Source organism: Lissotriton vulgaris, chromosome 11 (assembly GCF_964263255.1).
Source record: "Lissotriton vulgaris chromosome 11, aLisVul1.2, whole genome shotgun sequence".
NCBI lineage: Eukaryota > Metazoa > Chordata > Amphibia > Caudata > Salamandridae > Lissotriton > Lissotriton vulgaris.
The window spans coordinates 85,069,230-85,082,490 of record NC_141699.1 but is presented as its reverse complement, the minus strand read 5'-3'; the positions used below and the strand labels follow the sequence as shown (position 1 = coordinate 85,082,490).

Below are 13,261 nucleotides of genomic sequence, written 5' to 3'. Positions count from 1 at the left end.
CGCAACATTTGTGCACAGATCAATTTCAGGGGTGCAACAGGGTGTCCTTTTGACACCCTTGCACCCTTGAAATTGCATGCGCAATTTACGAGTACCAATTGGCACTCGTAAATTGCACATGCAAATTCCCATTCATTCCAATGGGCCCATAGGAATGAATGGGGAGCCCTTCCTTATTTGCGAATCACAATTTGCGACTCGCAAATCAGGAATGTGCAGGAATCACCATTTTAATAGTCATTAATCCCAGCTGATACATTTTAATGAGTGCATCAATGGATATTGCCCGGAGAGGAGGCATGGGGGTGGGGGGTTGAGGGGACTGTGCAGGTTCTTGATTACCTTGTTGTGAAACCTATGTCAAGTCATAAGCGTTGGAGACCTGGAAATAACATTGTTATATATGTAAACTCAATAAAATGTGACTAAACAAATACAATGGATAATTCCAACACATATGAAAGGTATACTCGGGAAATGTGGCACAACCTTCTAGTACTAAAGCCTAACACGTGCGGCGGCATGCAAGCAGGGTGGGGGTACCTGAATCACGTGCCCTTGGGTGAATCTGGGTGGGGTAGAGAGGTTCAAGGAATGTCTGTGAAGGGTGGCTAGGTAGGCTGGTCTGGTCTATCACAATGTCCGCTTCAGTTTTGTTCTTATCATATTTTCTCCCTCTCTTTGGCTCTACATTCTTTTTTTTCTTTTTTATTCTTTTTATTGAACAATTCAAGTGGAATGGTCATTGCATACAATAAATCATTACTTACAGCCATGTCACAGTCCCACAATCAAGCAGTTATTTTGCACATTATAACAGTGGGGTAGAAGAAAGTGGTGGCTGCCTGTATATATAAAGGTGTCAGTGGTTGGTCAAGGGAGGGGACATTTGGGGGCTCACAAACATTGCTGTGATAAACATTCCATTTAGTCCAGAGCGCTATCCATTTTCGGGCACAGCCACGTGCTACATATACCATTTTCTCCCGTACCATACACCAGTCCATGTCTTCCTTCCAGGAGTTCAGTGTTTGTGGTGTTACTGCTCCCCACAGACGGGTGATATCTGCTTAGCTACCATCTGGCCAAGCGTTGCACAGGTTTTTGCCCTTTGTGTTCAAGCAAGTCTGTGGGCTCCCAGACATTCAAGAGACATCTTTTGGATTAAAGTCGAATTTCCACCCCATACTGTGCTCATACATTCATGAACTTTTTTCCAATAGTTTTGAATAGTGGACATTCCCAAATAATGTGTAGAAAAGACCCCTCCAGGCGGCAATGCCTTTTACACAGCCCCTCTTCCCTCCTGCCCATCAGTACCAATCTATAGCCAGAGAGATACACTTGATGTAAAATATTCAATTGGATCAGCCACAGTTTTGCTGAGATGGCGACCTCCTTTGGGGAGGAGAGTGCTTCCTGCCATTCCTCGTCGTCCAATTCTAGGCCATCCCGCCCCCATTTCTCCCTCAGTGATATTAGGAGATCAGGAGTGTTGTGTTTTAGCTTTTTGTATGTGAGGGAGATAGCTTTGTTTGGCAGGTATCCGTCGAGCAGTCTATCTTCTAGAGGAAAAGACTCCGGATGGCTCCACTTTCTTACTCCTGCGCAGTAAAGATACAATTATTCAATTTACTTTTTAGTGAGATAATGTCTCTTTTTCAAAATATTATATCTACTGTTTACCCTTATTTTAAATACTTTTGGCAAAAATTGTTCACTTCTTCATCAAAACATTTTTGGCCGTCAAGCATTCCCTTTTATTTATCTAAAAATCAAATTGATTTGCTTGAAAGTAAAAAAAAAATTAACATTCTTTTTCTCTTTTAATTGAAATGCAATTTTATCCTAATATTTCATTTACTGTTTACATTTTAAAATGTACACTGTTTTCTTCCTCAATTTATATTATTTGCTAAATTAAAATACACAATTTGCCTCCCAAATTTTATGAACACTGTAAAGTAAAAATCCAATATTCGTGGTATTCTGCTTTTATTTTTTTAAATTTGTTTAATGGAAGTTAAAGAGGCACACCGGAAATAGTTTCCGGATTATTACTGATAATGATGAGAAAAGTGGTCAGTCCCCCCTTACCGACTTCTCCCCAAAGCACACAATCCTACCAATAAAAAGTGGTGTCTGAAAAGAGAGGAAAGCTTGATGAAAAAGTTATTAGTCTAAAAACACGATTAAAAATATCAATTTATCCCAATAAAATTAAAATAACGAATTTAACCTACCTTAAACTACATACTGAGCCTGAGCAGAGGCGCTGGTCCATTCAGAGTTCACCGGCGGGAAGCCAAAATCTTCTTCACGCTCATGAAGAGAATCGTCTAAAAAATGATCCTTTAATGGGATTAAATCTGGCTGGTTTGAGACTAGGGGCACCTGCAAGAAAACATAAAAAGGAATGAGGAAAGAAACGGACTGCTCTAATGCCAGGTGCTCTTCCTTCTTCAGCTGCAGTGTTATATTTCGTACTCTTATTACAAATCATATTAGAGCGTTAAATGTCGTCCATTCGGTTCTATAGCATTCCGCAAACCTTTAAAGCATGAACAAAGCAAGCAATTATAAAGCAGTGAAAACTATTCCAGCCAAATTATTAACTCTACCGTACCATATACATACTACACCTGAACATATCTTTGAAACTAACTTCAACCCAGCACCCTATCCCTAACTCTAATGCTAACTGTAACCCACACATTAACCATAATTCTACCTTAACCTCCCTCCCAAGCCTTATCCCAACCATAAGCCTACAGTCTAACCCTAAATGTAATCATAACTCTACACCCCAACACTAAACCTCAAACAAACCTTAACCTAAACATAATGTACACTCGTCTAAACCAAACTCTAATCATAACCTTCCTTAACTCTAATGCAAATCCTACTCCTAAACCTGCAACATACCCCAAATCTGATAACTAACCAAAGCCCAACTCCAAACCTAGACCTTACTTCTAAAAAAAAAATACATTCATCCTACACCGAAACCCGCACTCTAAAATAGGCCACCCAACCCTCCTGATACACCTAAGTCTATAATTATAGCTAGACCCTAACCTGGAATTTAACTCTAATTCAAATGCTAATCCTAACCCTAACTTTGACTCTTCACCCTGCACTCTACCCATAACTCCTGAACCTAGCCCTAATGCAACCTATTGCTAACCATAACTCAAACCTGACACTGTAACACTGACCCTCCTCATACATGCAAGCCTAAACCATAGTTGCAATCTTTTTTTGGGCCTTTACATTTTTTTAACTTTCTATATGTGAAGTTATGATTTAGGTGGAATAGATTTTCTATGCTTGGAAATAGGTGTTTTGAAAGATACCATTCCAGTTTGCTTTGGGTGGCCCATGGCTTTTGATTTCATTAAGTGTCACCATTTACTGACTATGTGCTTTTTTCCATTTTAGGTCTATTACTCCTGTGGAGCAGTGCTGAGCACCATTGAAAGAGGCCTCATTTTGTCACCTGGATTTCCTAACCACTACGACGCAGGGGCACACTGTGTGTGGCAGTTTTTTATTCCCGCTGGGACCCATCTGATCCTGGAGATGTTTGATTTTGATGTCTTTGAGAGCAATGGCGAGGGGGATGTGGTGGACCCCTTCATCTATCCTTTCAAGAGGGCGAGCGAAGACGCAGCCACAGCAGAAGTTGAGACCTCCAGGGCATCACCCACCTCTGAGCACCCTCTTCAGGGTGTGGTGGACACACCTGAGCCGGCCTCCGGCTCCAGGATCCGAAGCGGTGTAAGTGGGTATTTTCACACCCAGAAAAAGACTCAACCTGAGCTAGTTGAAAGACCAGGACTTCTGACATCACTGGATGTGTCTGCGACGGAGCAAAGTCTATTGCATAGCAAGCTGCAGGCTATATTTGAGGCCAAACAGCCAAGCTGGCTACAGGAATATAATAGCGAGTATGGCTCGAAGGATTTTGGTGGTGGAAGTAAATTTGCAGAGGACCCCGCTCGACAACAGAACCAAGCCGCGGAAGATGACGGCAAATACTTCCAAATCCACCACGATGTGCCGGACAGTGCGACTCCCTCTGCTACTCCCTCGGTCACAGACACCTCCGACACCTTTCCACCCCCAGCAGAAGCTTGCCCCCAGGATGTCCTGTATATCTCGGATCTTGTGACCTTTTCTTCACGCTTCTGTGGATCCAACTCCCCGCAGAATAAGAGCCTGGTCTTCGGCTCGCCCTCGGAGATGATGGAAGTCATCATGGAGCTGATCACCACCACCACCGATGGACGCGGCTTCCTCATGCTCTTCGACTATCGGAACATCTCTGTGGTCACGGCCATGAATGTCCAGGAGCAGAGGGACAGGGATCACCTGGTGGTGTTGGCCATCCTTGCTGGTGTGGCCACGTTGGTCATTCTGCTCCTCAGCGCGACGTGCTTGGTGTACAGGTATGGATGGCTTTGCTTTATGTATTGGTTAGTTCCATATGAAGATGTTTTGCATCCCACAAAGGTCTCTCAGGGCCTCCCCAGTAACCTGAGAGGACAGGAACCCCTGCAATTGGTTGGTGGACCACCCATGTGTTTCTCTTTTCTGTACCTCGGATGGTCGTGATGAGACCGAACTTTACAGAAAGGAAACTTGAAAGTGAGGCCACCAGCAGAGTGGTCCTTTAATAAAGCTCCGCAGTCTCGCTGTCCAATGCAGAGAACTGTGTGAAGTTAGCAGATTTCAGCACGGCCGGTAACACTTTTGGGGGCAGATGTACGACTGTTTTTGCGGTCGCAAACTGGAATTTGCCCATTTGCAACCGCAAAATTGGGTCTGCCCCAAGCACAAACCATATTTTGCGAGTCGGTAACCTACTACCGACTCCCAAAATATGGTTTGCGACTCCCTGTTTGGAAGGGGTGTGCCAAGGGTGTCCTTTCCTAATAGCGAGTCTCACAGCAATGTATGATTATTTGCCACTGCATTTTTGGTTGAAAAACTCGGTTTAATACCCACCTACTTCAAGTAGGTGGTAAGCCACTCGCAAACGGGAAGGGGTCCCCAGGGGACTCCTTTCCTTTTGTGTTTGATGTTTGAAAATATTTTTTACGAGCAGGCAGTGGTGCCGTTGAGAAATGAAACTGAAAAGTTTCGTTTTTCTTCTTTAAATGCAGACCTATTCCTTTAAGGAAAACGGACTGCATTAAAAAATTTTTTTATTTAAAAGGCCGTCACAGACATGGTGATTTGTGGACCCCAATAGGCCACCATCCTTGTGAGTGCCAGCCATTCCCAATGGGGTCGCAAATTGCGCTTGCCTCATGAATATTGATGAGGCATGTAATTTGCGACCCCATTAGAAATCCCAAACAGTGTCTGAGACTCACTTTAGTGAGTCACAAATTGCCTCCTAGAAGGGAGGATTTGGTGCTGTGTCCCACCCTGAACTTCAGCTATGTGCACACTTCATGGACCCTGAACTCACCAGGCAGGTGTTAACTATGAACAAACTCAATGGGCCCTGAACTCCCCAAGATTGGTGTAAACTGAGATCACACTGTGTGATAAACTCATAAGAGCAAGTGTCAACTGAGAATAAACTCCAGGTCCCCTAAACCTGCCGGGGCAGGTGTTAACTGAGCTCACAAACCCTGGCGCCCTCAACTTACCATGCATGGTTGAACTAATATCATCTTTGTGATCCCCGGAGTGAACAAGGTCCATTTTAACTTGGATCACACTCTGGATGCATGACATTCATAGAGGCACGTGTCAACGGAGCTAACACTCCATGTGCCCTAAACTAACCAAGTCGAGCGTTGACGTGAACCACACTCCAAGCACTGTAAGCTTACCTCAGTGGGTTGTAATTGAGATAAGCTCACTTCAGCGGGTGGTAATTGAGAGAAGTTCACTTCCGGAGGTGGTAATTGAGAAGTCCACCTCAACGGTGGAAATTGAGGCAAGCTCACCTCAGCAGGTGGTAATTCAGACAAGCTTACCTCAGCGGGTGGTAATTGAGATAAGCTCATCTCAGAGGGTAATTGAGATAAGTTCACTTCAGTTGGTGGTAATTAAAATATGCTCACCGCTGTGGGTGGTAATTTAGAAAAGTTCACCTCAGCGGATGAACAGTTAGATCAATTTACCTCAGTGGGTGGAAATTGAGATAAGCTCACCTCAGCGGTTGGTAATTGAGAGAAGCCCACCTCAGCGGTTGGTAATTGAGAGAGAATTGATAGTGGGCGACCCAGTATACGCTTGAGGGTTTGAGCAAAAAGTGTGATGGGGTAAGGATACCTTCAAGGGATTTTAATAGACACAGGAATTTTGAAATCACTTAGAGGATGAAATCGTGTGGGCTTAGTGATTTGAACCCACTAATGCTGGTTATGCAACAACAAAAATTACATGTATTCAAAGCTGTTACTTATTAGTAATCAATCAGGGGAGAGAGCAAAAAGAGATTGAAAAACGGGTGTATATAAACATAGAGTATTTAATCTTTTTTTCAAATCAAGTTAAAAAGTTGGGTACAAGATAAACAGCAAAGATGTAGAAGGGTAAATACATTAATCCACACAGCCCTTGTTACATCAATTGCTCAAGCTTCTCTACCTATCACAAAATTAATTAAATATTCAATGGTAGATAAAGCCACAGTTGACGTTTCGGCCTCTATTCTTTCGTGTAGGAGACCATCCTCAGGACATGGATTTCATATCTTGATTACCCTCAATCATGTAGGCGCATGTGTCAATCATGTAAGCGTCCGGATCATAAAGTCAATTTCCTAGCGCTGATACCGGTTCAAGAATTATCGTGTTGCGCTGAAGTGTCCTTATGGGAGCCAGCAGGTGTCCCAGGTAGATGGAATAATTTGCACCGTAGAGATAAAAAATTGCTGTGGCGGAATCTGTTAAGTCGGTCGTTTCCCGAAGCCACTGGTTTAGGGAAGAGGTCCTCGTTAGTTTTAAAGGATTCCCTTACACATTCGAAGGTATAGCGATGCCTTCTTATTAATCGTTTTCAGTGAGGTAGTCAGTTCTGAGTTCAATGTGTCGGAGTCCACCCTCACGCAGCGAATGCGCCTACATGATTGAGGGTAATCAAGATATGAAATCCATGTCCTGAGGATGGTCTCCTACACGAAAGAATAGAGACCGAAACGTTGACTGTGGTTTTATCTACCATTGAATATTTAATTAATTTTGTGATAGGTAGAAAAGCTTGAGCAATTGATGTAATAAGGGCTGTGTGGATTAATGTATTTACCCTTCTACATCTTTGCTGTTTATCTTGTACCCAACTTTTTAACTTGATTTGAAAAAAAGATTAAATACTCTATGTTGATAACACCCGTTTTTCAATCTGTTTTTGCTCTCTCCCCTGATTGATTACTAATAAGTAACAGCTTTGAATACATGTCATTTTTGTTGTTGCATAACCAGCATTAGTGGGTTCAATTCACTAAGCCCACACGATTTCATCCTCTAAGTGATGTCAAAATTCCTGTGTCTATTAAAATCCCTTGAAGGTATCCTTACCCCATCACGGTAATTGAGAGAAGCTCACCTCAGCGGTTGGTAATTGAGAGAAGCTCCCCTTAGCGGGTGGTAATTGAGATAAGTTCACCTCTGGAGGTGGTAATTGAGATAAGCTCACCTCAGCGGGTGGTAATTGAGAAGTTCACCTCTGGATGTGGTAATTGACATAAGCTCACCTCAGTGGGTGGTAATTGAGATAAGTTCACCTCTGGAGGTTTTAATTGAAATAAGCTCACCTCCGATGGTGGTAATTGAGATAAGATCAACTCAGTGGGTGATAATTGAGATAAGTTCACCTCAGCGGGTGGTAATTGAAATAAGCTCACCTCAGCGGGTGGTAATTGAGATAAGTTCACCTCTGGTGGTGGTAATTGAGATAAGTTCACCTCTGGATGTGGTAATTGAGATAAGTTCACCTCAACAGTGGAAATTGAGGCAAGCTCATCTCAGCGGTGGTAATTGACATAAGCTGGCCTCTGTGGGGGTAATGGAGATAAGTTCACTTCTGTGGGTGGTAATTAAGATATTCTCACCTCTGTGGGTGGTATTTGAGATAAGTTCACCTCAGCGGATGAACATTTAGATCAATTCACCTCAGGGGGTGGAAAATGAGATAAGCTCACCTCAGCGGTTGGTAACTGAGAGAAGCTCACCTCAGCGGTTGGTAATTGAGAGAAGTTCACCTCTGGAGGTGGTAATTGAGACAAGTTCACCTCTGGAGGTGGTAATTGAGAGAAGTTCCCCTTAGCGGGTGGTAATTGAGAGAAGTTCACCTCTGGAGGTGGTAATTGAGATAAGCTCACCTCAGTGGCTGGTAATTGAGATAAGCTCACCTCAGTGGCTGGTAATTGAGATAAGTTCACCTCTGGAGGTGATAATTGAGATAAGCTCACCTCAGCGGGTGGTAATTGAGATAAGTTCACTTCAGCGGGTGGTAATTGAGATAAGCTTGCCTAAACGGTTGCTAATTAAGATAAGCTCACCCCAGTGGGTGCTGATTAACATCACTGCAGGCACCATAAACCTCACCGAGGGGGTTCTTAACCAAAAACACACTCCATGTGCTCTAAACTTACCAAGGGGGATGTTAACTGACATTACAATCCATGCACGCAACTCCATGCACATGCACGCAAAACTGACCACGGCAAGTGTTAACTGAGATCCCAAAATGTGTACCCTAAAGTCACTGAGGCAGGGGTTACCCGAGTTCACACTCTGCTCACCATAAACTCATTGAGGTCAGAGATCAAACGTCATGGGCCCTAAACTCCCGAATGTGATTGCTAGCTGTTCCACACAACATAAGCTCATCGAGTAGGATGATTGGGTGGAGGGCTCGGGTGGATGCAGGGCTCGAGTCGGGGTACACAGCGTCCTCCCACTCTTTGCATAGGGTGGACGCCGTTCCCCCCTGCCAAGAAGTTGGGCCCCACAGAAATATGCGGAAGTTGTCCCTGTGTAATTTTCAGACACCGGGACTCGTTCAGCAGCGACTGCACGAATAGTGCGCAGATGTTTAAGATTTACATTTAGCACTATTTTATTTTTTTTCTAGCGCTACGTTATGACGTCATGGGGTCATTTGCATATTGTCTTACTTGCTCATTCCCCCCACTTCTTTTTATAGGACTTGTGCCCTGGGTGAATGGATCATTGAAGGAGGATGAAAGGGTGGAAATAATTCTTGTAAGGAGAGCCGTGTTTGCTTTCCTTGCGTGCTCAGGGTGATTCGAGTCATGTTTCATGTTGGGGGGGGGGATACATTTCCTTTTCTGGCTGCTTCTTCGCTCCCGTGGTTTCCCACCTGAGAGTCTTAATGCAAAGACAAAGGACGCTGTGAACGTCCTCCTCTTCCTGGCTCATGTGTCTATAAATGTTCCGGATTTTTCTGAATAGGAACCTGCTATGTATATATGTAAATTTGCATGGTCGAACCTAGCAAAGACCGGGAAGGGAGGGTAGCTTTGTAGCTCTATTTCCTGTCTGATTCGAGGACAGGAACAGAGGACCCGTCCCTCGGGCGCGTGGAGCGGATTTGGTCAGCCCCATGGCTATTAAGCAGCAGGTGCCAAGGGAACGCTTCAGGCCTCTGTCATGACTGTCGCGACACAGTAACTGTGGTACGTGTAACGTGTGTGTCTGTTTGTGGCAGCATCTTCTAGGCCCCTGAGCCGAACTCCTGCAGACTGAGAGGTGGGGCCGAGGCCGCAGCTCGTCTGATGAGTGCCCCCTGCGACCACCCACCAGCCTCCTCGGCGCGCTTCGGATGGAAGCCATCAGGATGACGCAGGGATTTGACCTCGTGCCCTCACCCCTGGTAGCCGGGACTGGCTGCAGGGTCGGTCTGGTGGCCGGGACGGGGTTAACCTTTTGTGCTTGTGTCACATGCATCCGGCCGCGCGCACTGCACCCTGACCCGAGCGACCCCCTGACCTGGGAAATAGGGCCCCTGCCTCCCTTCCAGTTAACTGGACTAATCCGTTCCGTTTTCTGTCATGAATCTCGAGCTGGGTTTAATGCTGGATGCCAGGCCTTGTAACACAAGCCTGTAAATAAACTTTGCAGCCCCCGAAACCTGATGCCACCCGTGGGTAGGGATTCTACGCACTGTGCCTGAGTGCCAAGGGCGCGTGGGGGACCCGCCCCTACCTACTGTGGGAGTGGCCAGTGGAGCAGGGGCTGTTTGTAACCAGGAGTGTCATGGACGGGAGGGAAGGCGCATGAGCTGATAGGTGGGTGTACCTGGAGAGACAGGACAGCAGTGCCAGTGGCGGGGGTTGTTTTACAGATGTAAGGGCAGTGCCACCGGTTATAAGGATGGTTTTGCTTGTGATGATAGGTGAGGCGGGGGTACTTTTATTTTTTTATAGATAATAGGGGTAGTTTCAGCAGTGGCATTGAAAGGGTGTATTTTATTTGTAGCTGTGGTGGCAGTGCCTAGGGTTATGGCACTTGGCACTCTGTAGCTACTGAGACAGGTTAAGGGGTTGTGAGATTTGGGGTTTTAATATTAATACAGGGCAGTGCCATGTGTTACGAGGCCGTGAAACTGGCATGGATGTGGGAGTAAAGGCAGTGCCTCTGTTGTGAGGCTTGGGTGCTTTTATAGATGATATGGGCAGAGCCATGGGGCGGTATGGGGGTTGCATGTGCTGTGAGACTGGGGCATTTAAAAATGTATGAGTGTAGTGCCAGGTGTTATGATGCTGCGGTACTTTATAACGTATGGGGGCAGTGCCATGCTGTGAGACGGGGTACTTTAAAAGGTTGGAAGGCAGTGCCATGTGCTGTGAGTCTTGGGTACTTTAAAAGGTTGGAAGGCAGTGCCATGTGCTGGGAGTCTTAGGTACTTTAAAAGGTTGGAAGGCAGTGCCATGTGCTGGGAGTCTTGGGTACTTTAAAAGGTTGGAAGGCAGTGCCATGTGCTGGGAGTCTTAGGTACTTTAAAAGGTTGGAAGGCAGTGCCATGTGCTGTGAGTCTTGGGTACTTTAAAAGGTTGGAAGGCAGTGCCATGTGCTGTGAGACTGGGGTACTTTAAAAGGTTGGAAGGCAGTGCCATGTGCTGTGAGTCTTGGGTACTTCAAAAGGTTGGAAGGCAGTGCCATGTGCTGTGAGTCTTGGGTACTTTAAAAGGTTGGAAGGCAGTGCCATGTGCTGGGAGTCTTGGGGTACTTTAAAAGGTTGGAAGGCAGTGCCATGTGCTGGGACTCTTGCGGTACTTTAAAAGGTTGGAAGGCAGTGCCATGTGCTGGGAGTCTTGGGGTACTTTAAAAGGTTTGAAGGCAGTGCCATGTGCTGTGAGTCTTGGGTACTTTAAAAGGTTGGAAGGCAGTGCCATGTGCTGTGAGTCTTGGGTACTTTAAAAGGTTGGAAGGCAGTGCCATGTGCTGGGAGTCTTGGATACTTTAAAAGGTTGGAAGGCAGTGCCATGTGCTGTGAGTCTTGGGTACTTTAAAAGGTTGGAAGGCAGTGCCATGTGCTGTGAGTCTTGGGTACTTTAAAAGGTTGGAAGGCAGTGCCATGTGCTGGGAGTCTTGGGTACTTTAAAAGGTTGGAAGGCAGTGCCATGTGCTGGGAGTCTTGGGTACTTTAAAAGGTTGGAAGGCAGTGCCATGAGTCTTGGGTATTTTAAAAGGTTGGAAGGCAGTGCCATGTGCTGTGAGACTGGGGTACTTTAAAAGGTTGGAAGGCAGTGCCATGTGCTGTGAGTCTTGGGTACTTTAAAAGGTTGGAAGGCAGTGCCATGTGCTGTGAGTCTTGGGTACTTTAAAAGGTTGGACGGCAGTGCCATGTGCTGTGAGTCTTGGGTACTTTAAAAGGTTGGAAGGCAGTGCCATGTGCTGTGAGTCTTGGGTACTTTGAAAGGTTGGAAGGCAGTGCCATGTGCTGTGAATCTTGGGTACTTTAAACGGTTGGAAGGCAGTGCCATGTGCTGTGAGTCTTGGGTACTTTAAAAGGTTGGAAGGCAGTGCCATGTGCTGGGAGTCTTGGGTACTTTAAAAGGTTGGAAGGCAGTGCCATGTGCTGTGAGACTGGGGTACTTTCAAAGGTTGGAAGGCAGTGCCATGTGCTGGGAGTCTTGGGGTACTTTAAAAGGTTGGAAGGCAGTGCCATGTGCTGTGAGACTGGGGTACTTTAAAAGGTTGGAAGGCAGTGCCATGTGCTGTGAGTCTTGGGTACTTTAAAAGGTTGGAAGGCAGTGCCATGTGCTGTGAGTCTTGGGTACTTTAAAAGGTTGGAAGGCAGTGCCATGTGCTGTGAGTCTTGGGTACTTTAAAAGGTTGGAAGGCAGTGCCATGTGCTGTGAGTCTTGGGTACTTTAAAAGGTTGGAAGGCAGTGCCATGTGCTGGGAGTCTTGGGGTACTTTAAAAGGTTGGAAGGCAGTGCCATGTGCTGTGAGACTGGGGTACTTTAAAAGGTTGGAAGGCAGTGCCATGTGCTGTGAGTCTTGGGTACTTTAAAAGGTTGGAAGGCAGTGCCATGTGCTGTGAGTCTTGGGTACTTTAAAAGGTTGGAAGGCAGTGCCATGTGCTGTGAGACTGGGGTACTTTAAAGGTTGGAAGGCAGTGCCATGTGCTGTGAGTCTTGGGTACTTTAAAAGGTTGGAAGGCAGTGCCATGTGCTGTGAGTCTTGGGTACTTTAAAAGGTTGGAAGGCAGTGCCATGTGCTGTGAGTCTTGGGTACTTCAAAAGGTGTGCTGGGAGTCTTGGGTACTTTAAAAGGTTGGAAGGCAGTGCCATGTGCTGTGAGTCTTGGGTACTTTAAAAGGTTGGAAGGCAGTGCCATGTGCTGGGAGTCTTGGGTACTTTAAAAGGTTGGAAGGCAGTGCCATGTGCTGTGAGTCTTGGGTACTTTAAAAGGTTGGAAGGCAGTGCCATGTGCTGTGAGTCTTGGGTGCTTTAAAAGGTTGGAAGGCAGTGCCATGTGCTGTAAGTCTTGGGTACTTTAAAAGGTTGGAAGGCAGTGCCATGTGCTGGGAGTCTTGGGGTACTTTAAAAGGTTGGAAGGCAGTGCCATGTGCTGTGAGACTGGGGTACTTTAAAAGGTTGGAAGGCAGTGCCATGTGCTGTGAGTCTTGGGTACTTTAAAAGGTTGGAAGGCAGTGCCATGTGCTGTGAGTCTTGGGTACTTTAAAAGGTTAGAAGGCAGTGCCATGTGCTGTGAGTCTTGGGTACTTTAAAAGGTTGGAAGGCAGTGCCATGTGCTGTGAGTCT

General features: G+C 45.8%; 1 protein-coding gene across 1 annotated transcript in view; it reads left to right on the top strand.

Moving 5' to 3' along the window:
* Positions 1-13,261, top strand: part of LOC147679010 (uncharacterized) — a 397,880-nt gene that overhangs the window by 225,827 nt on the left and 158,792 nt on the right. Inside the window, exon 2 of the mRNA XM_086942737.1 lies at positions 3,442-4,451. Within this exon, the coding sequence (XP_086798863.1) occupies positions 3,442-4,451 (1,010 nt within the window). The remainder of the gene's footprint in view (positions 1-3,441; positions 4,452-13,261) is intronic.